Source organism: Neltuma alba, unplaced genomic scaffold (genome assembly GCF_004799145.2).
Source record: "Neltuma alba isolate B1F8T4 unplaced genomic scaffold, ASM479914v2 tig00013042_pilon, whole genome shotgun sequence".
NCBI classification, from domain to species: domain Eukaryota; kingdom Viridiplantae; phylum Streptophyta; class Magnoliopsida; order Fabales; family Fabaceae; genus Neltuma; species Neltuma alba.
Genome location: NW_021637386.1, coordinates 89,302 through 115,306, shown reverse-complemented (window position 1 = coordinate 115,306; position 26,005 = coordinate 89,302). Strand labels below are relative to the sequence as shown.

At 32.5% G+C, this 26,005-nt stretch overlaps 1 protein-coding gene and 3 pseudogenes across 2 annotated transcripts; 1 reads left to right on the top strand and 3 right to left on the bottom strand.

Annotated features, from left to right (window-relative positions):
- Positions 1–88: 88 nt before the first annotated feature.
- On the bottom strand, positions 89–2,034 carry LOC114733890 (GDSL esterase/lipase At4g26790-like; annotated as a pseudogene).
- Positions 2,035–4,892: 2,858 nt separating this feature from the next.
- Positions 4,893–7,936, top strand: LOC114733924 (grpE protein homolog 2, mitochondrial-like; annotated as a pseudogene).
- Positions 7,937–9,923: 1,987 nt separating this feature from the next.
- On the bottom strand, positions 9,924–13,445 carry LOC114733925 (uncharacterized). 2 transcript variants are annotated; one of them, XR_003739112.1, is made up of 4 exons: positions 13,094–13,445; positions 12,031–12,186; positions 10,783–10,925; positions 10,379–10,506 (listed from the first exon to the last, which is right to left on the bottom strand). XR_003739112.1 is itself a non-coding variant. In XM_028921412.1 (3 exons), exons 1-3 carry the CDS (start codon positions 13,382–13,384, stop codon positions 10,402–10,404), a joined length of 552 nt encoding a protein of 183 aa, XP_028777245.1. In that variant the 5' UTR covers positions 13,385–13,445; the 3' UTR covers positions 9,924–10,401. The 2 variants fall into 2 exon arrangements, 1 of the variants encoding a protein (XP_028777245.1); XM_028921412.1 differs by lacking the exon at positions 10,783–10,925 and having other exon boundaries at positions 9,924–10,506.
- A 3,286-nt stretch (positions 13,446–16,731) lies between these two features.
- On the bottom strand, positions 16,732–22,054 carry LOC114733903 (phosphatidate cytidylyltransferase 1-like; annotated as a pseudogene).
- Positions 22,055–26,005: the final 3,951 nt, after the last annotated feature.

Below are 26,005 nucleotides of genomic sequence, written 5' to 3'. Positions count from 1 at the left end.
AAGTGCACTGCAAAAAAAAAAAAAAAAAAAGCGCTCATTTTATCACCTATACAACAAACATGATGAACAGTAGCCTATATTTCAGTGATTATTGAAACTGAAGTAGATAATTATTGAATAAATGATTGGCAATAATGGCATTAGTCTTGTGGGTGAGATGGAAGGCATCCCAGAATACATATTTATTAGCATCTGAACAAGTGAATGGATTAAACTTATCACACAAGAAACTCATCTCAAATAATCCTGTCCCACAACATGCTGTGGCCACATCTTCAAATCCTGCATTAAAGATCACACTTAATTTAAACAGCAAAAGCATTTTCAAATGAAAATATTAAATAATGAGAAACTTCCTTACCAAAAGAATCAGGATTCTGGATGATATCCCAGAGGATATCATAAGGATTTGAAAACACAAAGTGAATCCCAAGGAGCTTCTGGTTCATTTGCAACACCAAATCTTGTAACTTGTGATTGAAATCTTTGGCAACATCGTTGTACTCCTTCACGCAGACACTCCCAAACAAGAAATTCCTGGTTCTCTCTAGAGGCAAACACCCCATTGGAGGAAGCCCAGCTATGGATATTTTCCTTGCTCCTGCTTTCTAAAGCTCTGCTATGAAATTCTCTGCGATTCCCAGAAGCAATTTCTGGTATTCTTCAACGGAGTATTCTGAAGATCTCTTTGGAGGTAAATAATAGTTCTCCAGAAAATCATTGGTACCTAGGCTGATTAGATACAGTGATTCTCTTGTAACCTCATTTGCTTTCTCTTCTCCGAGATAGTCGATCAGCTCCTTCTGAAATCCCTTGTAGTATTCTAGTTCCTTCCACAGAGGTATCACTGACTGAAAACAATGGTAAATGAGTACACTGTCAGTTAGAAATAAATCTAATAAAAAAATGAAATGAATCTCAACATGAATCAATATGAAATTAAACCATAGACTCTCTTAACATCAAAGAAACAAAAATAGAGCTAATTTCTACGAATATGAAAGTATGCTTCGATTTCTCTAATCCTATCTATCAATACTTAATTATATATTCATATCTAAACAAGAGAGAGGGTGGGGATGTGATTAAACTCCTCTCATGCGTTTATTTCATATGCAGTAAAATCATTTCTAAAAAAACTAATCCAAATACCAATGTTAAGTTAAATAGTTAATTAAAATTTTTAAAAAAATTCTTTTGCTATTCTTTTAACGACAAAAATTTTTAATTAAATGTTTTTTAAAATTCACATGTAGTGTGTTCAGGGCGCAAAATTATGTTGCATCTCGTTAGAGTTGGAAAATCAACTGGAAAGAAATATTATCATCCAAAATTTGAATTTTTTTTCTAAATTATAAATAGTACGATTGATCTGCTTAAAAAAATAATGCAGTTTTATCAATATTATATTTTGATGTCAATTGTATTTGGATTTTTTTTTTTCATGGAAAGAAGGTGACACAGATCACTGATGTTCATTAACGAGTAATGATTTGCCGAAGTAGTAATGAAGAATTAATGATACTTACAAGGACATCGGAGGTAGCATTATCAAAGCCAGCACCGGCAGAAGCAAAGCAAACGCCGGTAGCGAAGTCGGAGACGTTGAATTTGGGATCCAAATACGCAGGAATTACAGGCTTGATCCCGAATGCCTCTGAGATGAAGTCCGTCGGAAGACGGCCGTTGCAGAAACGGCCGGTGGGTTCGCCACCGTAAAAATCTCGACCGTATGGTTTGAAGTTGCTCTTCAACATCGTCGATATGTAATTGTTGTTCCCTGCATCCACCGACGAGTCTCCGAACACTATAATCGCCGGAACCTTCATAGACGTGACGATAGACACCGCAATTCCCAGTATGACATGAGCTATGACGAAGCTATCAATGGCTGATTTGTAAATGCAAGCCATTTGCCTCTTCGCCTTTGAATTCTTCTTCTTCTTCTTCTGATGAATGATCAACAGTCTTTGAATATATCAGACTTCAGACTGATTTTGCTTCTTTTGTATCAATTGGATTGCTACGATATGTTTGTTAGTTATAAAAGGCAAATATATAAGCCCCATTTACGCAAGTTCATGGAATTATAATATATCAAGTCGGTCATAAATAATGCAATGTTATGACATTAAAGTATGAAACGTTACATGCACACATCTACCATGTAATTATCTCAAACAAACATGAACTCAAATTCAAGTCCTTATGCTTAAAGGGAAAAACACTTCTAGAAAAGCCTTCTGGGTGAAATTTGTTTCTTATACTTAGCAGGTTTTGACTAGATTTGATTTGAAAATAATAAATATTTTATAGAAATTTCTCACTTGAAATTATATAATTTTCAAGTTTCTCTCTCATTCTCCCATAATAAATTTGTACTTGCAAAGATACTCTGAGTTATAAAAAAAACATATGGTTGTAGTTATACGCTCATTTGATTTGAATTGTAATCAAATATTAACCCCTTAAATTTTATTGTAGCTTGATATTTAAATGGAATTTATTTTACACACACACATGCTGCGTCTCCACCACATTGTTAAAGATATACTCCTCTTATCTTTAATATAAGACACATTTAACTAATTTGATTAGATTAAGAAAGTTAGACAAGTTAGTTAATTATAAAAAATGTGACATGTTTTTTCTAAAACACTATAATCATCTTTCATAATACCCTATGTCCTTCTTTTACTTAATTATAGTTGAGAGAGTATCCACAAGGATAATTTAGAAAAAATTGATAAATATGAAAAATATGTCTTATATTTATGACCAAAACTAACTTAATAATTGAGTTCTATATTAAAAATTAGAATAGTACAAGAAATTCAGGTTACAAAAGAAAATTATTAAAAAAAAAATGTATAGTGGCCATTACAAAACGTGGTTACGCCGCAAAATGGCGCAAATAGTTCACGAAGGCCGCGAGAAAGTTGACGTACGTTACGTGTTGCACGGTCACGAATAAAATATGACTCACCTATTCTATCATTGGTCTAGCTTGTTATACCTTCAATCATCTTTTGTTATTAATATTATGAACTTTTTTTTTTGGGCTAAAACATACCCAAAAAACTGTCTCAAAATTACAAGGGTGTTCTAAAATAGATGAACAAAAAAGTTAAAAAGGACAACATGATATAACTAGAGTGTAAGTTTGGATGCGTGTCGATGATTCAAGCCCAGGGAATCCAAATTATACAAATTCTTACAATCTGCTGCCTCCAAAGCTTAAATATAAGAACTAATTAACTAATTTGAGTAGATTAAGAAAATAATTTAAGTTAGTTTATGTGTTACCTTTTCTAAAATATTTTTATTAATCAAATTTATTGGCTAGACTCACTATTATTAGAATGACTATCTTAGAATAAATAAATAAATATAAGAGGCAAAACAGATTACGGTCTTATATTTAGGATCAAAATAAAAATTAAACTATGTCTTATATTAAGATCAGAAATAATATTTGGTATCAAAGAAATGGAGGCAACGATGCGAGTGTGACCTAGTGGTTATCTCACTTTATCCCTTAACCAAGTGACAAGGGTTTGAATCTTATCCTTCAGCATAAAAAGTATCTTGTGGCCAATCATCTAGGAGTGAGGATGGAAAATTTGTAATGAATTGGAGTTCAAAAAATGTGATTTTAAAATTTTAATATGAAAAAATGTAAGATAAAAGATTAAAAAAATTAATTAAAAACTTATAAGTTGAGAAATATATTATGTTGTTGGGAAATATTGATCAAGCAATTAACTTGTGTAATAGGACAGGATTACGAATTTCTCAAGTTGGTAAATGAGTCATTGAAATGATAATATTAAATGGTAATCAGCCAAATCAAAAGGTATTGATTCATAGCATGGATATGAATCCTTTAGGAAATAGATAGTCATTTCATATGCAAAAGAGGCAGCTCCCTATCACCTTGTCATTTGCTATGATAGTTAACAAAAGTCAAGGACAGTTTCTACATCATGTTGGGTTATTTTTATGTAAGCTGCTCTTCACACGTGGGCAGTTATATGTTACTTTGTCTAGAGTTGAATCCATGGAGGAATTGAAGATTATAATAAATAAATAGAAATGTAGTTTATCTTCTTGAAGGACAAAGGATGTTATGTATCATGAGGTATTTCAAAATCTCAATGCATCATTGGTATGAAATGTGATGAATGAAATGGTGAAAGTACGAGAGATGAGTTGATGAAATGGAATGTAATTTACAATGAACTGAGATAAAATGTTTCAAATACAACACGGGGAGCGCAACCTAGCTTTTCTAATTTTAAGACAATCAATTTAAGTGCGTGTATGAAATGTTTATGTTTGTTTCAAACTTAGGTAATGTTTGAATAGAAACCAAATCATGATTTTAAAAGTATTTTTACGGTATACGAAATAAATATATAGAGAAGTTTATCTCGTTTTATAAAAAAATACTTCTAGAAAACACTTTTATACTATCTCAAACACCTCCTCAGTCTTATCCAAGCGTGATAGGCAATGCTATTATTGAAGCAACTTGTATGACAACTTATTTTTAATTAAGCAATAAGTAAGGCTCATTATTTATTTTGGTGAATTATGCAGTTTGTCATCAATAAATAATACTATCTCCGGTCCTAATTATAAAAACTAGTTGACTAATTTGAGAAGATTAAGAAAATAAATTAAATTAGTTATTTGTAATAAACAGGTGTTGTCTTTCCTAAAATATCCTTGCTAATCAAGTGTATTGGTTAGAACTAATATTATTAGAAGGATTACCTTAAAAAATATATATAAATATTAGAAACAAAATGAATTGTATATCGTTTATATTAAAATTAAAATAAAAAAATTTTTAATCTCCAAGCACGTCCTCCTCCTGTTATATTTCTTCGCTGTTCTGAGGATAGCTCCCTGCCTTCGTCTATAGGAATCTCATTTGCATTTTGTCTTGCTCAGCCTTTCCAATTCTTCGTCGTCTTCTTCTTAAGCGATGTTGGTCTCCAGGGTTTTGTCTCGAGTCTCCAGGAGTGTCTCCCGAAGCTCCTCGCTTTACTCTTCCTGGGAAAGGCCTCAAAACTTGACTACACTCTCCAATCGGTTTCATTCCCTTCTTCATCCATCTCCCAGTACGGTATGTTGCTATAATCAGTGGAAAGGATAATTTTTTTCCATTACTGTCTTGTAGGGTTTTGCTAGGGTTTTAGGAATTGGTGTTAAGCGGGCTATATTTCTACGTCGATTCTCTTTTCTGCATTCTCCTTGCTGGTTTGTCTTCGATTATGTATTGTTTATGAAGAATAGTTGTCTTTTTGATACTTTTTATTGGTGTGATGATGTTTTAGATTAGGATTTTAGCTCTGAAATACGATATATTCGATTAGAAGGTTAAGACTTTGAAGTCCTCAGCGGGGAGTCCATGTTCAGGTTACAAGTTTCTTGTCCGTTTCACCCCCCCTACTTGTGTTTTATTGCGTTGGGGTGTGTGTGTGTGTGTACTTATTTTTGTTTTATAGAATTACATGATGAATATTTTGTTGCTTAATTTTAGTTTCTATGCCGGAAAGACTTTATTTTGACCTTAGTTACTCTTTATGTCCAAATGCAGCAAGCCGTCCTTGAGCTTTTATCTTATATCTTCTATTATTTTAATTCATCTTCTGCTAGTGCTTTAACTGGCTTAAGTATTTGAAGGGACTATTGCCAATAGGATTTCCGCATGGCATGCGTTTGTTTTGTAAATGATACTATGAGAATTAAGCGCATAGTGATCAACATTCGTTACCAGTAATGTGCAGTAAAATTCTCGTTTAAACACTCTGTACGTTTTCTAAAATGTCAGCTGATTCCAGTTCAAGTCAATTCATTGTGGCCACCTATAAAGGCATCATCTACTCCAAGATGCGGATTTTCTTCATCTGCATCACCCGAAACGAATGAAAAAGAACAGGGTAATGCAGCTGCTGATTCTGCCAAAACTACTGATGATGCAAACATAAGTGATCAGGCTGAAAATTCTGAAGCTGCAAATCAAACCAAAGAATCAGGTTCTGTCTCAGAATCTCAGTCTGAGTCTGTCAAACGAAGAAGAGGTACTAAGCGAACTGCATTTTCTGATTCAGATTCAGAGAGTGAATCTGATCTATCCAGGGATGACTTGATAAAGCTTGTAGCTGAGAAAGAAGAACTCTTGAAGTTGAAGCACAAAGAGATTGAGAAAATGCAGGATAAGGTTCTACGTACTTATGCGGAGATGGAGAATGTCATGGACAGGACTAGACGTGAAGCAGAGAATTCAAAAAAATTTGCTGTCCAGGTCCTTTTTTATTCTTTTTAAAATTTTTGTCTTTATGCTAGATTCAATGCCCCCAAATTATTTCCTCCTCAACTTCTTGCTGACTGGTGTCTAATGTGCTGTAGAATTTTGCAAAGAGTCTTCTAGATGTTGCAGACAATTTGGGGAGAGCTTCCTCAGTTGTGAAGGAAAGTTTTCAAAAATCGATGCATCAAAGACTCTTCAGGTGCAGTGCCAATCCTGAAAACACTTCTGGAAGGTGTTGAAATGACTGATAGACAACTTTCTGAGGTAGGAAGTTCTTTTTATGTGGTGGTTCCGTAGCTTTTAGTTGTGAAAATTGAAACTCACCAGAATCATATTTTTTAAGTAATTTATATTTAAAGTTTTTGTGATATCACTTAACTCACTGGCTAAAGTATACCTCTTTAAGAAATTCTTTCAATTCCATTTTGATGCGAGCTTATTAAGATAGTTTTTGCAACTTTTTCAGCACAAAAAAAAACAGGATAGCTTTTGCAACTTGTATTTTGCGTCAATGTGAGTTTGAAATTGTGCTTTGCATTAAAAGTTCTTCTTGGGCTTACTCTTTATTGTTGACAACTGATTCTCTTTTCAGGTACTGAAAAAGTTTGGTGTAGAAAAATTTGATCCTACAAATGAACCATTTGATCCTCACAGACATAATGCCGTCTTCCAAATCCCTGATGGCTCCAAACCTCCAGGCACTGTTGCAGCTGTGCTGAAGGTAATTTACATGCCTGTCTGAGGATGTGAAATGTCTGAGTTGACGTTTATAGATGTCAAAGTTCTTGCTATATCGATATGCTGATCATTTGCTTTTGTAGTAGTTTGTTGATAGGTGTTTGCATTAGAAATTCTTTTTTCTCAGACATTTCTCCTCCCTTAAACAGGAATAAACACGTTCTTTGTCTTTAACAAAAAAAATATGTTCTTGTTCTTGGTCCTGTTCTATAATTTCTTTAGGCGATTGAGAACATGAATAAAGTCTCTCCCATGTCACATTTGCGGGCAGGATATACTTTTAAGATTGGTATTTTTTTGGTAATAAGGATTTTGCTTCAAGATTGGCATATAACTATATTTTACTCTGTAATTCCTTTCTCATTAGTTGTTTCTTTTAAAGATGGAATTACTGGTGCCTTTTTCTTGGATTTATTTTCAATGGTTCATTTATTATATTAGAAACATAAATTAAAAGAGATGTCCCAAATCTATGTATACAGGCAGGGTATATGCTTTATGATCGAGTGATTCGTCCAGCAGAAGTTGGTGTAACCCACGCAGTGGAGGAAGATAACAATGCGACTGAGAACGGAAATAACTGACGAGGGCTCTGGGGAAAAAAATAGAGAAATGGCTGAGTGGGATATTTTTGCATATAGTTCGAGGTACTTCAGTTTAAAGTTCAAACGGGAATCTGTGCGTTTAGAAGCATGTTGATCTTCTCCTCCTCCAGATTAAAGGACCATATTTTCCACCCCACGTGAGACTTATTCTTTTCTCCTGATCTTAGAAATAGACTGGTATTGTTTTGTAATAACCAGGCGCCATTAAATGGTTGGATTTTTGTTGTGCTGATGCTATTTAAGTTATACAGATTCATTATCATTTTAGTAAGATCCTCGGCTGGATGGCCTATGGGCCTTTCAACGAAGCATTTCAACGACCGCACCTTTCAGACGCTCCCACCCCCCCCCCCCCAAAAGAAAAAAAAAAAAAGGTGAAATAACAACAAAAATCATTTTAATTTAATTGTTAAATCAACGTGTGTGTTACACTGAGCGTTGGGCTATTCTTGGACTGGAAATGATGGGGAGGAGGGGGTTTGAAGTACTGGGATTCTGGGAAGTCATACTGTGGTTGATTTTCAGAGTTAATACTCGTCACGAGTTGTGGGTCCGGTCAAATATGGACTTGACGTGTTTTTCATTCTGTGAAGATAAAAACTGTGAGGGAAATAATTTTAGAGATAAATAATTTTGGTTTCTCAATGATTTAAGGTTTTATTAAATTATGTGGATTAATGTTGTAGATAAAAAGAAAGTTGACGATTAAAATTTGTAGTTTGAAATTTGATAAATCAAAATTAAAATAAGAATAAATTTGAGGGACAAAATTTGAATTGACTCAATTTTAGTAGTGAAAGAAAACCACTTCCATTATTCTCATTTTTCATTATTGTTTGGGAGAGGACGCTTAAATTTTTATGAAAGTACATCTGATAAGTCGAAATATACAGTAGCATGATATAGTTCGCATTATCAATATAAAGACCATAGAGTGGGATTAAGAACATTCTTCGTTACTTAAAGGTTAAAGGGTACCACGGATATTTGAAAATACTCATGACTAATTTTACTGGCTGTGCATATAAGTATTTCTGTTTGATACTCATGTTAAAAGATCACAGTATATCTCGTGTAGGTAAATCATAAAAGAATTATTTGCCTCATGATTTTAGAAGATTATGAAATTTATATTTAACGTTTTTATCTCACTACAATATTTAGAAGGCTTGTTCATTATATTAGACTTTGTAGGCTCGAAGATGTCAACTGCTGTTGTCAAAAGGGAGAGTTAATACGTACTGTACTTTTTTTTTCTTCTTATCTATGATTTTGTCTCACTAGGTTTTCCTAGCAAGGTTTTTAGTAAGACAATATTACATAGTACTATATTAATAAATGATGTACTCTTTTTCTTTAACTAGGTTTTTCTCCCACAGGATTTTTCCTAGCTGAAGTTTTTTAATGAGGCACATTCATATATATTGAACATCCAATGGAAAGTGTTATGGATATAGTAATATCTTTGTAGATGTCCATATATCTCCCATTATTTTTTATATCTCTTATAATTTCTAATATCTCTCATTATCTCTATGTTTTATAATTATTTCATATTATTATATAATCTATAGATTCTATCAAAGATGTAAAGCTGTATCTATAAATAGAGGTGATGTATAATGTATTAAATATTTTTGAATGGAATGAAAATACTTTCTTCTTGTTGATCCTTTCTTCTTTTATATTCTTCTCTATTTTCTTCTTTATTTATAACAAGTTTGGTCTTTTAATTGTAAAAAATAAATTTGATTTTTTAATTCTAAAACTGTTAATAAAAAAAATGATAATATCGAGATTTTAAATGTTAGTAAAATATTTTAAAATGTTAACATATTATAACTGAACCCGTTATATAAAATTGAAGAAATATATACTTTAACCTGATTTATATTTTAAACTTATTGTCCAATAGTTAGATGTTTTTAGAATTTAAATTCAAATTTTTTGTTCTCAGTTTTCTTTAATATAAATAGAATTTTTTGATGAAAAAGAATTCATTATTGTCAATGGCTAATAGCTTATAATCGAATGACAAACTGAAAAACTGACAGTTGTAAATTCAATTCCTTTTGTAATTTCAGATTGCTGATGCCTATCCTTTTAATTAAAAAATTGTTATAACTAATAATCCCATTTTTCCAAAGCATGGATAGCAGTTTGTTTAACCTCGGCATGAACAGCAGTTTGCTAGCCCATATATTCACTCACATCCTACATAACTTTGCTACCAGTAATAGAAGCACAAATCATGAAAATTACGTGGCAAAAATATAGCATATCAGCCACAGGTTCATGTTTCAAACATATCCCTTCCCATTTCAGGCTTACATGAGCTGGTCTGAAGGAATGACCTAAAAATCTAGAATAGCAGGACATTATCATCTCGACGTTCAACATACAAATTCAGGCTATTTATTTCTGACAAGCATGCACCAAGCAGATTTAGCATCATGCGCTACTGCTACTGAGTGGTCTCAAATTATATATAATACAACTAACTGATAATGATAATCCCACTCTCTCACCCACACTCGCTAATCCTACACTAACGATAGGTAACCACACCAATCTATACAATAGTACGTGTTAATCATGTCGAGTCACAGAACATCATATCATAATAAATCCACTCTATTTCCTAAAATACATAACCTACTTCTACACTAACTCAGTTTCTATCTTCCTAACTCACAGACATCATCTTTCTGGGGCCAACCAATTCAGAGATTCAGCTCATTGACTTCCCACCAGAACTTGTTCTTCATCGACGTTTTGACTGTAGTCATCGTCCTCACCTTTGAAGCCTAAAACAAGCTCCAACTGGTTGATGTTTGATTCCTGTGTCACCAATTGATAAGCAGACCAATGTCATGTATCTTTAATGTGATATCACATACAAATATATAAATTAATATAAAATATAAAACTTATAACAAGTTACACTTTTACAAGACATAAATAGTACAACTCATTTCTCATGGTCTGTGCATGCACAGAGGGTCTGACTAGTGGCAAGAAAATATTAGTGAATAAATTTGGCTTTTGCATATATAGAGCCAGTTAAACATGATTGAAAAATACATGTAATTTTACTAAAACGCGTGTCCAATGTACCTGATTGGCTCTTTAAAATTGGTTCAAGTCTTTGGCGGGAATGATTTCCATATTCACTAGAAACAGGGCATTGCATTCTCTTTATTGCATAATAATTCATTGCGAACGAATACACAGGGCACATCATTTCTTATGTCTAATATCTGTGTTAACGACAAAAGATAAGTATATCGAAACAATCACAAACATGTGAACACTTCAATACACTTTATTGTAAAAAATACTTTCTGGAATGTTTTCATTACTAGTTTGACTAACTAATTTTTCTGCATATGAAGTTTAGATAACAAATCTCTATATAATAAATACGTTAGCAAAGCATAGCTGGGAAACTACGCTTTAAGTAGATAAGTAGATTAGACAATCATAAGTACATTTGCAAGCATGTTATTTGTTTATTCATGATTAGGTTAACTACCTATTTTAAAAAAATTCAAATTTATCTAAGAATATCTACATGAAGAATACACCAGCAAAGCATAGTTGAGGAAACTATGCTATTACGCTAAAAGAAAGAGCAAATATCTACTATTAGCATGAATAAGAGAATAAAAGACAAACAAAGAAAAAAACATCAAAGTAACACCCTATGATGTGATATCGGCCACAGGAAATATGTTCATTCACTCTTAAATAATCTGCATCTTACATCAGAATGCCAACCTGACCAGATGCTTGGCACAGGTCCTCCATGGCACACTATCAAAGAGATTCAATAGAACCAATTGAGCATAATAAGAAAATGTGAGAGTTTCAAAGCCAGAGCAGTAGTATGCACATGCATTACAGGACCGGCAATCCAATTCAAACAGTTCTACAACTGCACAAAGTATGTGCGCGCGGACGTAACAGAAGAGTAGCATAACAACAGTATAGATGATTCTGGAAGAAAACCATCAATATCTAACCTAGGCTTAGATTAACAGAGAGCTCTTAAAAAGTTATCAGCGTTTTGGATCAGTAACTTGTAATATTTCCTCTGCAAGTCTTCCCAAAATAAAACCCAGTTCTACTTCATGATAATATGATTACTCTGCAAATTCAGCCGCGTTATTATGCAAATTAAATAATCAAGCAACACGAAATTGGCCAACTAAGCCCATGATCAAAAGCATAATAATGAGAAATATAACTACAAGCAGTGTGGTACTAGTAGAAAAGATGAAAATTAGAGAATTATGCCGACTTTGAAACCACAGAAATGTTCAAAACCATTCAGGACAGAGACGGATAATTCAGTATCCTTACCTGGGTCTCCTCCTCTGAGGTTTCATTCATGTTCAGCTTCCCACGTGTCTCTTGAGTCATAGTTGTTGGTCTAGCTGTTGATTGGCCTGTTTCAGTTGTTGGTCCGTTTTCAGCCTTTCCCACTGCCACCCTTTTCTGTTCTTCTAACACAGCAATCTGCACGATAGGATTGACCAACAATCAAACATAATGTAAACGATGATTCATGGTAATCATGATGCATAAAAAACAGGTTAAATGTTAATGAAAAGATAATTCAACGCTAGATTTTTCCCCCTTTTTGGATTACTTTTGTTTTTCCCCCCCTTGTTTGGAGGGTCTGACTAAGCAATGCTAGAATTGTGTGAGTTACTTGCTTTACCAACTCCAATTAAATAAAACTGAAGTCATACCAGCAAACCAAGCATGCAATGCATCAGACCCACCGCAAGGATAATAATACCCTGTTTCTTTTTTTTTTTTTTGGTGAAATATAATACCCTGTTTCTACTAGAGTGCAAACTTCAAAAGTTGATACCTAGGAAGCACGGACATCTCAAAAATAGAGCTGACATTTATTGAACCCTTGTATTACACTTCATGCAACTCTTTAAATTTCACTTCAAATTCTATCTACAGATTTACGACAGCGTATGATTCTTAGGTTTACAAAAAACCTAAACTTTATTCAAAAGATCGAAACTACCATAGAGAAAGATTTTGGTGCCATCAGTCTCTTAGTTACCAAGGACTCGGGGTAAGTAGGGCTCAACGGTTAAAGCAACTAATTAGTTATTAAGAACCTTATGAACAGTTTTTAAACTTTCACAAGTAGAAACACATGAACACTTAATACAAACCAGCGTCACAAAACTAGCAGAAATTTCTCTAACTTCAGTCCGTATACAAAAATCCAAAAAAAGCACAAAATCAGTTCATCTTCAAGCTTCATGCTATTATCGACAATCTTCTTATAAAAGGGCCTCAATCACACTAAAGATTACTGTCCTTCCAAGACCCCAAAAAAGCTAGAAATCGGAGCTGTCTGAAAAATAAATAAATACAGAGTAAGGAGAGTATATACAGGAGTGTAGCGGAACTTCCTCCTGGGAGGTTCATCGGAGGCATTAGCGGAGCTATTGTCGGCAGGAGAAGCGGAGGAGGCAGTGATAGGGGTCCAGCGGCAAAGAAGAAGGCGGGAGTCCGAGCCGTTGGCGGAGTTGGAGTGGTGAGAGTTATGGGAGGAAACAGAGGAGGAAGAAGGGGGAGAGACGTGAACCCACTTCTTCTTCCACTTGCGGACTGGGCCAGTGAAGACGGTGGGAGTGCCGTAGCGGGAAGATGCTCGGCCCAACCGAGAGCCGACCGCCTCCATGTGTGGCGGTGAAGGAAGGAGGAGGGAAGGGAGGGTTTTTGGGAGGTTGACACGAAGGCAAGCGGAGGAAGAAAGGCGAAGTGACAGCTCTGGTCTCTGGCTGACGCCCCCTGAGGACAACGTCCCTGTCTCGGCTTGAACTGACAACCAACTAAATGCTGACAGCGTAGGAAGATAAAATCCTCCTCCTCCTTTTTTTTCCTTCTTGGTTTTAAAAATGTTTTTGACTTTTGCGAAAGTGATATTTTAATAAATAATTTTTAATTGTCAACTAGTTGGCCAAAAAAATTTAAGGGGTATAGACAAAAAAAAAAGAGAGCTGGAAATTGTGAAATTTCAGTTCAGACTACTAATACTTCAAAATCTTGGGAAAAAAGTTATGTTTGATATGGTATTTTACAAATATAGTTAGATGACTAAAATACCTCTATTTTAAACTTGTCATTACTAGTATATTTTTTATCATTTGCTATTCAAGACTTGTCATTATTAGCTTACAGCTTGTTAATAAATAATATGTCATTACCGGTATATTTTTTGTCATTTGTTCTTCAACACTTGTTATTACTAGTTTACAACATGTTAAAAAACTTTTCAAAAGTAGGACATTTTATTCATTTAATTATGTTTACAAAATACCGGATGAGACACCACTTGTTATTGAAGTGTTAGCTGCCTAACTTAAAATTTCACAATTTTCAACTTTTTTTTGGTCATTTTTCCCAAAATTTAATTGTTTATCATCACTAAATGATACTACCTCCGACCCTAAATGTAAGAGCTAGTTGACTAATTTGAATAGATTAAGGAAATAAGTTAAATTAGTTATTTGTAATAAATAAATATTATCTTTTCTAAAATATCTTTATTAATCAAATATATTGGTTATAACTAACCTCATTACAAAGATTATCTTGAGAAAAAATAGATAAATATGAAAGACAAAGTAAATTGAGTTCTTATATTTAGGATTAAAATAAAAGTAAATAAAATCTTATATTAAAGACATGAGATAATATATTCAAACTTATATACACACACATTATATTTTTAATCTTTAAAAAACATAATGCTTTTCCATGACAAAATGTCCATGGTCTTGGTCCACATGTTCTCCTTGCATAGAGAGGTCTAAAAACAAGTCAAATGATTTGGGCATGTTTGGGGTCACATTTAGAGGCAAACGTGCATCCCAGCCGGAAAAGTAACAGGTAAGTTGAAAAATCATGTTTGGATCCACGTTTTGTATATCTGACTTCTGCCATTTAAACAAATTTATGCAATAAGCTCAAAGAAGTTGCTTTTACTCAATCTGAATTTTGTAAAAGTCAAATTGAAAAAAGTTACTTTTGCCACCGCTGTCCCAAATACACCTTTTATGTTCAATCACACGCATCTGATCTGGAAAAAAAATTAAATTGATTTTCTTTGTTGAAATTTAAAAAATCTACCTAAAGTTTTCTAGGTACCTACTTAGAGCTGGCCCAACTCGCCAGCCCGCCAAAAATAGTAGGCTTGGGTTGGTTACGGGCTACTTCAGCCGCTCTGTCACAGGCTAACCAGCTTTTTTGTAAAAAAAATTTATTTTTATACAATTCCAATATATTATACAATATAGTTGGAGGATTTTAACCCTCAAATTTCACATTGACGTCTCGTCATTCATGTATTTGCATATGTAATACACATATAAAGGATCTTCTTAATTAATTTGGATAAAAATAGTTAAATTAATTATTTAGAAAAAATATGTGTTAGTTTTTCTAAAATATCTTCTCAAATTATAAATTAATCCTCATATTATTTTATTATAACCCACTACTTAAGTTTAAAACTCCAAATCTAATTTCAACATTTCAAATTAAACTCAACCTATACAAATAATAATAATTTTTTTAAAAATATTTAGGCAAGCCAGCAGGCTAGCCTGCCAGCCCGCCTCGAGGGTCTCAGGATGGCATTTTTCCAGCCCACCAAGGTGCGGGCTACTTCAGCCTACACCGCTGTCAACCCGCACCACTGTGGGTTGGTCCATATCTGCATCACCAACCCACATTACCAACTCTATACCTACTGTGATAATGTTTTACATAGAGAAAAGGAAATTGATCAAAATTGTATTCTTAATATAGTTTACAGAACAAATCATATAATTGTTATCATTTTTCATTTTATTGAAATTATATAAATTAAATATTATGGGTTGGATACCCTAAATAAATTTAGGTCAAGTGTGTCGTATCCATTGTCAAGTTTTCCAATTACACATAATCATATATTCTTTTTTGTTTCTCATGTGAATTTATAATTAAATGTTATTATATGGGTTGGAGAATTTAATATAATGTACTGCTATTTAAAAAAATGGATGCGAAACACACACCTATGTATAAAAGAATATCTACATATCCTGTGATCTTAAAAATTTACTACACCACCATATGAAAGAATCATGAAATTACTACCACCCATATTTAATATAAGAACTAATTTGACATTTAATTTAATCCTAAATATAAGATTCAAATATCTTTTTTTTTGGTGAAATAATACTCAAATATCTTTTGTCTCTCATATTTATATTTTTTTCCTTAAAATAGTCATTGTCTCACCAAATAGTAGTTCTAGCTAATACATGATTAATAAAAGTTTTTTAAAAAAGACAACATCTATTTATTATAAATAACTAACTTAACTAATTTTTTTAATCTATTAAAATTAATTAACTAGCTCTTATATTAAGTATATAAGGTATTACATTGTATACAACTTTTTTTCTTTTCTTTCTTTTTTTTTGGAATATTGCTTGAGTCAAACAGTGTTCCGACTAATTTTACCATAACTTGTGCATCTGAATTATCAGGCCGGCCCCTCCCCGCCAATTGAACTTGAACGCACATCCCAAACACATACGCACACATATCATCTGAAGTTGATTTCTTCGAACACAGTGTCAAAATACCTCTTTATTGCTGTTCTTTGGAGACGGGATGCTGAGTATAATTACATGTTTCCTTTCTGAGACTTCTATGATTAATACTTCACCATATCTAACTATTCTCTTGTGGGGGAAGGCCATATTCAGCCAGAAAAAGAGAAAGATCAGCTCTTTAAACATCAGAATCAAATAAATAAAGTTCCTTATATCACTGATCTCAAAAGCAGTTCTCCTAGAACATTGGTGTTAAGCCATGCAATAAATGAAGTGATGCAATAATCAAACATATGGAGAAGTCTGAACCAGACCAACTTCTCCGGTCTCCACCGGCAGTTCTGAGAGTGAGAGGCTCAACATTAACGGACATAATGTAACATCAAGGAGATCACCAAGGTGGAATGTGTATGACTTAGATAAAATGCCCTTCACTTAATATCTGCCCAAGCTTTCCATAAAGAGCCTGCTGCTCCTCAAATGAAAGGTTCCTAGTTATCTACACCATTTCCAAAAGCACAAGTTAATTATTTAATTTTCTGGTGTCTCCAAACTACCATATTCCTTAACAGTGTCTAATGAAGATAGTCTTCTGGGCAATTACTTAAGAGCGTGTCTGAGTGCATGTTGGCATCAAAATCATGGTTTTTGTGATTTCTAACGTGAAACCAAACACAAATTCAAATGAAAAGTCACCTGATCCAGAAACATGTCGACTGAATAGTCTTCGGGGACAACAAATGATTGATGGTAGATGTACACAAAAACAGCCATTACCATCTGAAAACATGCAATAAACAATATATAACACGAGTCTCAAAATGGACTCTTCATCAATTGTATAATCTAATTAGCCAATAGTTAGTGAATACGAATCCTCTGTAGCCAAAACTAAAAAATACTCATAGATGGACATGGCTGAGCTGACCTCCATGTTAAATAGATGTCTGAGTAGTGATTTGTTTACTTCCTTAACATGTCCACATCAGCATAGTAGAATTGAGATTTTTTATTACTGATCCTTATTATCATCATTAGCAGAATAAAAGGGAACTTTCTAGCAAGGTATGTTGAATAATGACTTCTACCAATGAATGACTTCTTATCCTATAAAGTTTAACGGGGCACAAAAAAGAAAGAAAAATGTCCAATTTTTTCCCAACTCAACAAACAATGGGCTATAATAGAGCAAAACAACTAAAATATAAACACACAAAGAAAAAGATCATAGCAGATATGCCATAATAACTTCCCCGTGATACAATGGAAGTGACATTAAAACTACAATAAATTGTAAAAGAGTTTTTCCTGTGGGGATTAATCTTTTACCTGGCAGTCCATTCGGTCAGTGAATCCGCCATGTCCTGGTATACTAGCACCAAAGTCCTGTGTCGATTGGAGGAGATCAGGAGACAGGGATAAAGTTACAAAAAAATCACTTGCCGCAAAGCCATATACGAACCTTGATTTTAAAAGCTCTTTTAAAACCACTGGCAAAAAATCCTCCAAATGGTGCTATGATGGAAGCAAATAGTCCGAGCCACAAGGCATGCCATTGTACTGGCAAAATTGCTACCTCTTTCCAAGGAAACTATAACATTTTGAAAAGGGAGTAAATTATCTTTCATAAATCTAATGATAAATCTCAGATATGATTATATTTAAGGATGGATCAATCAGTAAATTCTTCTTTAGATTTTCCTTTGGGGTGCCTCACTTGATTATCCCTAGATCAAGACTACAAAGCACTTCTAACATAAAAGTAGCCTTTTTTATCGGCCATGAACAGTCAATAAAATACAACGTGCTTCTCTTAATTTATTGCTAAGATCATATAACTCCCTCTATTTTGACTACGAGATCATTCATTAACCTAACTGCATAACTTTTTTGAAATCTGAAATACTCTCTTACACTGTTGATGAAGGATATTTTAGGACCTTTTTATAGCATTTAATTCGCTCAATAAATTTTGTTCTGTAGTTTGCATTCAAGTGTTGGAAACATACATGGATGTGCAGATCAAACTTCAAATTGACCTTATTAAATAGCTATCAACTTTCACTTACCCAAAAAGAAATTAATCTTGGTAAGGAGTAATACTCAGGCATAAATGTGGATCAAGGTCACACTGAAGCCAACCAGTAGATAAATCCTGCATTTGTTCCACCAAATAAGCATCTCTATGAATAAAAACAGTACAAATATGTCTTTTAGGATTTGGGTTACAGCACATAAGCAAGATGGTTACCTTCCTTGGACATGTTAGCCACTGGAAGCTGCCCAAAATGTTCGCAAACTGCAAAAATAATGAAGCATTCAAGCAGATGACCCATCAATTTTCTTAGATTATCGGTGATGAAAAGTAATACCTTGGTGCTGATTCAACACCTGTGATTTATTTGCTAAAAACACCTTCTAAACAGACATCTTTAGATTTTCATCATGAAGAAATAAAAAATATACTTAGAAAGCTTTTTATGCTTAAAGAAAGTAGATCATGAGCATATGGACAAATCCTAAAATGCAAAGAAGAAACCTTTTTACGGTAATTACTGGGGACAAAACACAAAGATAAGAGTTATGAACTTGTTAGGAATCATAATCAGCAGCAATGACAAGATCACTCACCTCAATCTGTGAAATGCAAAAGATGAATCACTGCTAAATTCAAAGTTCTACAGGAACCAAATGGTCCTAAGAGAATCACATAAACAATAATTCTAACATCTCCAAATTTTGAGTTATAAATCCGATAGCAGCTAGCACGTACCCAAGGGAACAGAACTTATATGGTTGTCCACAACTCTCAGGTAAAATGATCCATCTTTCGATTGGAACCAAAACAGTTTAATCACTATCATTGAATCATCAAGTAAACAATGCTTACTGTAAATGAAGCAATCATGGTGGCAACAGATGCTCCGATGAAACCCTCCCATGTTTTCTTTGGAGATAACTTGATCAGAGGTGTTTTCCCAAAAAGAAACCAAAGAAATATGCAGCAACATCATTGACGGCAATAAGTAATGCGGGGAAGAGAAACCTTCATAATAAAATTAACATTTTAGAAAACACCTTTATGTACATGAACAATGATAATATAACAACAAAGTAGTAGGTGGTAATATGGTTATCAGGAATTCCTTATTAATCATATGAGAAGACTTTTTTTCCGTTGCCCCTGGGTGATGGGGGCTCAGCATCATAAGATGATCACAGATTCTTAAAAATCATTCATTTTAATTCTTGTTCTTTCTACTCTTTTCCATTGTCACTTTGAGCAACTATAAGTAAATTTACAAACACCTAATAATCATGTCATTAAAATATGATATACAACCCAATCTTTGTTTCATTCTTTGCTACATGTGCCAAATTCAACACGTAAAAAAATTATATATATATATATGTTCTAAATACTTTTGTAGACAAAAATAAGTTCTTTCCACAAACAGAGCAATTCAGAGTTTAGACTTGAAACAATGAAGGAAAAGATCGAAGATAAAAGATGCATAACATGCTGTAGCTATCAGAGAACTTCTATCAAATATTAAATTTATTAAAAATTTAAATAAATACAATCTCTTGATAAGTATAAATAATCATTATACTTTCCATATTTAAGAAAATGTTGAAGGTAAGTGAATCACTATATTTGAATGGAAGAGTCAGAGAAATAAAGCATTGTAGCAGTCATCATACCAGAATATCCCTTCAAATATATTGGCGACAATAAAAGCAGATTGGGTAAACACCACAATAAGTATCATGTGCGTCCATGCATACTGGCCAAATTGATACTTGTATGTCTTTTTCTTCATGAAAGTATAAACCATACAAAACCTGATAATCAAAGCAGGTGAAATGACTTATGAATGATCTTTTCGACATTACTGCAAGGTGGAAGACATCCGAAGCAGAAAACCAGAATCAGATCCTATTTTGCGATGCAGCAGAAGAAAGAAATGATGCTCCCTCAGAGGAAAACGTATTTTATCTTATTCCTGTCTGATCTAGGCAGACACAAACCCAAAAAAAAAAAAAAAACTGCAAAAGATAGAAAAAACTTCCTATTGCTTGAAAGAAGCAATAACTTAGAAATTGAAGTTCTCCGGTAAAGCAGAAATAAATGTTACTCAAATAAAAGATTACAAATATTATCCAAAATATGTTGACAGATTTGGCCAAGCACTATATGCTTCTTTGTCACATTGTTTTTAACCACAGAGAATTCACATGGTTAGGTTCTAAATGGATAGCAGATACAATTATAATGGACACAGATATTCTGAGGCATACATCCATTAGAAGTAGTATTGTCATTCCGGTTTCCTGATCAAATGAAGCTTTGGTTTCAGGATTGGTAGGGTGGGGCAAGAAGCCAGTGATATATTATTATTTATATTTGGAAAGCACTAACCTGCAATATATAAGAAATAACATATAGCCATCTGATATTTGATCAGGCTGCTCACAAGTCTATAGAAGAATTTATCTGATGTCACTGTTTTTACAAGCTGTTGGCGGAGTATTCGGCCATATACATAGAGCATTGCTGTGAAGAAAAAATGCCTGGACACTGTACTCAGAATTCATCCTGTGCGTTGTTCTTTAGTAAGGGGTCATTCTATATTAAAGCAGCATGAAAGCTTACCAGTTCAAGAGCCTAAATCTGGGGAGGCGTCTATCTTGATGAACTATTCTCAGGAGATTGAAGAGCTCACTTGCCATAAATATTTGGACAACAACAACCATCGCACAGATGTAAAGATGACCCAAGTATATCGCAGCTGCAACACCCACCAGCATCCACAGAGATGAGTGTGCACGTACCCACATTGACCTATATTTGAATTGATCATCGACAAGTAACAATTGGCTTCCATCCGACCTGATTATCTCGGAAGGAATCTGTCACCAAAAGGTAAGAATTAGTTTCTGAATTCTCCAAAGCAATATTTAGCTATCTCATGTCCCTATTCCCTACCGTTGTGGCCCAGCTTTTCATTTGAATACTTGAAAGCATAAGATAAGTGATTGCATAAACTATATGTAGGTGTAAGTTGCAAGACATAATTAGCAATATAAATTCCTGAATGAATCACAAAAAAAATTATCCATGAGCTTTCACTTGCCAGCGTAACCTTTAAACATTCACCTAACCAGATAATAATAATAATAATAATAATAAACCATTTCTGATGATAGGATCCTTGATGCACTTTTTGTTTCTTAAGAAATGTATAACTCGTCAATAAAATGTTCACCTAGATAGGAAATAAAGTGGAGATGTTGTACATTGGGATATAATACATTATAACATTTCCGAAATCTCAATAGTAGCAGGTATTATAATCGCAGCAATGTCATAGTTTGTTGTTAGTCACTGCAAATGAGAACTAGATTTGGAATCACGAGGTTCCTACCTAAGAACAAAGACAAGCACTTGTATAAGTCAATTAAGAGATCACACCAACCTCGTTTGAGCGTCTTCTTTGCCGAGCTCTCGGTGTTCGTGGTGAACTACAACTCTGATCCCTATGCATCTCTCTTATTGTGGAAGAAGTGATGCTTGAAATATTAATTTTGAGTAATACATACACATGTATACGGATTAACTTTCCTGAGACATCCGATTGAAGATTACAAAACTCAGAACCAGGATATGCACGGAAAATATTCCCCACATATATAACAAAAGAGATCGTTCTTGCAATATCAAAGTGTATATACATTGGGATCATAGATCATTGTCATTAAACTGATGCATTTCACAAGTATCATCAATATGGCATGCATATTGAAGAAATTGAATCCAGAAATGGGATCGCTCTTGGAAGATGATAGGAAATTATGAAGAATGAAGGAAGCTGCAGTTGTAATATCCATGACTAGTTAGAGATGAAATTAAAGCCATACCTGAGTTGATATAAATAAAGGGGAAAAAGAAGCAATGAGGATGAGGAAGAAAGCTTAATCGCTGAATGTGCTTTGCTCTGTACTTTTTTCAGCGAGCGAACGAAGGGAAAAGAGAAAACACGACGCGAAACCATGCCCAGTCAGTATGCATGATAAACGTCCTTTTGCTGCGGAGTCACTTGCGCCCAACGTAATGGTGCGCTTTATATAACGGCATTTGGATTGTGTTTTGTTTTTCTTTTTTCATCAATCCTAAATCTTGGATCTCACGTGTTATTAGAACCTACGGTTAAATTAATTATGTATAATAAACATGTATTAGTTTTTTTTTCAATCACCTCTTAACTATTACTGCCTCCTCTCCTATTTATAAACTTTAAATTTAAAAAAGTTTGATCTATTTTATAAACTTTAATTTGAGTTTATCTTATTATTTAATATATATTTTTAATGTTATTTTATTTATTTCTCTCTTATCACATTTTTTTGCACAATCTCTTTTATTATTTTCTCATTTATTAGAACGGTATATTTAAAAACAAAGTATATTTCTAACGTATTTATTTTTAAACTATTTTAACTAATTATTTATTATCTGTAAATTATTTATTTAAAGTTTATAATAGAATCGAAAGAAGTATTTTCATTAATGAAGGCCCTAGACATAATTAATAAGAATAATTTAAAAGTTTATAAATTAAAAGACAAAATGAAAATTAAAAAACGAAGATTTTGGAAGTGTACGCATGGTTGCTATGTCAAACACAGGCACATTTCCTACATGCAGGCGGGCTTTAACTTAAAACCTTATACGTAAGCCACTTTCCATTAAGATCAAAATAAATAAAAAATTTATTATCAAGTCAGATTTGCCACCGTAAATATTGCTCGATTAATCCTACACAAGCAAATCAACAAAGCCAACTTTGTAATTGTGAAGGGAGTTATATTATATATATATATATATATAATGCTATGTTGGTAGCACGTCAGAATCATCCAAGAAAAAGTCATTATACAATTTATAATGTTTAATATATATATATCAACTAAAAATTACGCTATTAATGCACTAGATATGTTTCTGTGTTACTAAACAAATAATCATCCCGTCAATTTTTATAAACAACCTTAAACTGTATCACATAAATCAAAAAGTTAGCTAAAAACATTAAATAAGTAGGAATTAAAAGTTCTTTTTTTAAAATATTTTATTTAGAGGGGAGAGGGGAGTATAAGGAAGAAAATAAAAAAAATTATTATAATAAAGAGAATTATGAAAGAGAGAGAGCGTGTATATAGAGAGAAATAATAGTTTAAAAAATGAGATAATAAATATATCGAATATTAAGATAAATAATTAACAGGAACAAAATAGAAATTTGTTATAAAATTAAAACAACTTAAAAATATTACTTATATTTAAAGACATATAAACGGCAGTTGTCGTTTGTAAAAAGACACCAACCGAGTATTAGCTTACAAGTTTCATCAAAGATTGTATCCATAAACGATTACTACGAATAAGTTTAGGTGCTAGCAAGTGCAATTTTCAGGGTCGTTGTATAAAACTTATAAAATGTTTAAAGAGACTTGAAAGAAAAAAACTTTGGCACGCAATTAGATGTAATACGTATTGAAATTTTTAATAATCAATTTTAATTTTATTGTTAGTGCAAATTATGAGACTTTTAATTTACAAAAATTACTTTAGCGTTGACTATAAAATAATATATTGCCGTGATTTCTAAAAAATTATACTATCTCATATCTTTAATATAATAGTTATATAATTATTTATAAATATTAAGTAAATTATTTAAGTTAGTTATTTGTAATAAATAGGTTGTTACTCTTTTTAAAATACCCTTAAAAATCATATATTTGGGAATGAAAATCATTTAACATGTTCATCACTATTGGAATTACTTTGAAATAAATAAATAGATTAAGTTTTATATTTAGATCAAATTAAATTTTTAACTTATTTATATATTTAAGAAAGGAGATAATATGATCCATTACTCTGCAATTTTTAAAATGTTTATAAATCTTTGAAATGTTTACGGCAAAACATACACAGGAAACTTTTTTTTGGGTATATAATTATATAAATAAAAAGAGGGACCCCTATTTATACTAATTTGGTAAAAAAAATAGTAATTACTCCATAAGATTGAGAATAAGAATGAGGACAGCTAGGATAACGACATGGGTTCGCTGTCTTATAGTTATGAGGGCCACCGGATAGGTGGGGCCTGATTCGCACGTGATCTTCGAAGCATAAGGACACGCCACGAACGTCCCGTCTCATGTGAGACAGCGACCCATTAGTCAAAGTACCCTTTAATTAAATCAACATTTGATATGCTCACTCAACCACCGTCCATCTGTTGAATAATTACGTAATTCCTAATTCCTATTTTCTTTATAAACTATTATGCCGGTACCTAATATTAAAACTTGTTTAACTTTTATTTTAATTCTAAATATAAGATTTTAATTTATTTATCTCTTATATTTATTTTTTTAAGAAACTATTTACACTATTTTACAATTGATAGTTCTAGCTACTACACTTGATTAATGAGAATATTTAGAAAATACAACACCTATTTGTTACAAATGACTAACTTAATTAATTTTCTTAATCTACTCAAATTAGTCAACTAGCTTTATATTAAAGATCAGAAATAGTAATTTGGGATTTTTTTTAACAAACTACTAGCTCCAATTCTTAATAAAAAGAGCTAATTAACTAATTTGAATAGATGAAGAAAGTTTGTTAAGTTAATTATTTATAATAAATACTACTTCCAGTCCTAAATATAAGAGCTGATTAAGTAATTTGAGTAGATTAAGAAAATAAGTTTAGTTAGTTATTTGTAATAAATAAATGTTGTCTTTCCTAAAATATATTTGCTAATCAAATTTATTAGCTAGAACTATCATTATTAGAAGGATTGTTTTAGAAAAAAATAGGTAAATATGAGAAACAATTGAGATATTATATTTAAGATCAAAATAAAAGTAAAATAAGATCTTATATTAAGGATTGGAGGTAGTAAGTGTTATCTTTCCTAAAATACCTTTACTAATTATGTGTATTATATAAAACTATCATTTAATAGAACTTTTAACAAATGTAACTATTACAATGAGTACTTTTAAAAAATAAATAAAATTAGAAACAAAATAAATTATGGTATTATAGACTAAATTAAATATGAAATTAAGTCAGATAAAAGGAGGTAATATCTTTTTTGTTTTTCATTAAAAAAAAAACCACTCTGGCATTTGTGTGGTGCATGAGCGGACTTAAAACCAATCCAACGAATTCGAGCTCATGTCAACTAAACGAAATAAATTATTTTAAAGGCTGAATTTAGTTCTCAAAACATACACCTAACAAAAACAGCTACCAGAGGGGCTCGGGGGTGGATTTGATTCATACGTAGGAGATTTAGGGGTGTGTTTGGATGAAACCAAACCGTGGTTTGGAAAAGTGATTCTGGAGAATAGATTCTGTGAAGAATAGATTCTGGAGTAGTGATTTTGAAAAGTGAGAGTGTTTGGATAGTTGTTATCAGAAGCACTTTTTATATACACAAATTACTAAAAAAAAAGATATAAGTTAATATGATAATTACAGAAAAATAGATTTTATGATATATTTTAATTTGAAGGAATAAAATTATTAATAATATATTTTTTACCAACATAATTAATAATACATAAGATAATATAATTAATAAATAATTAATATG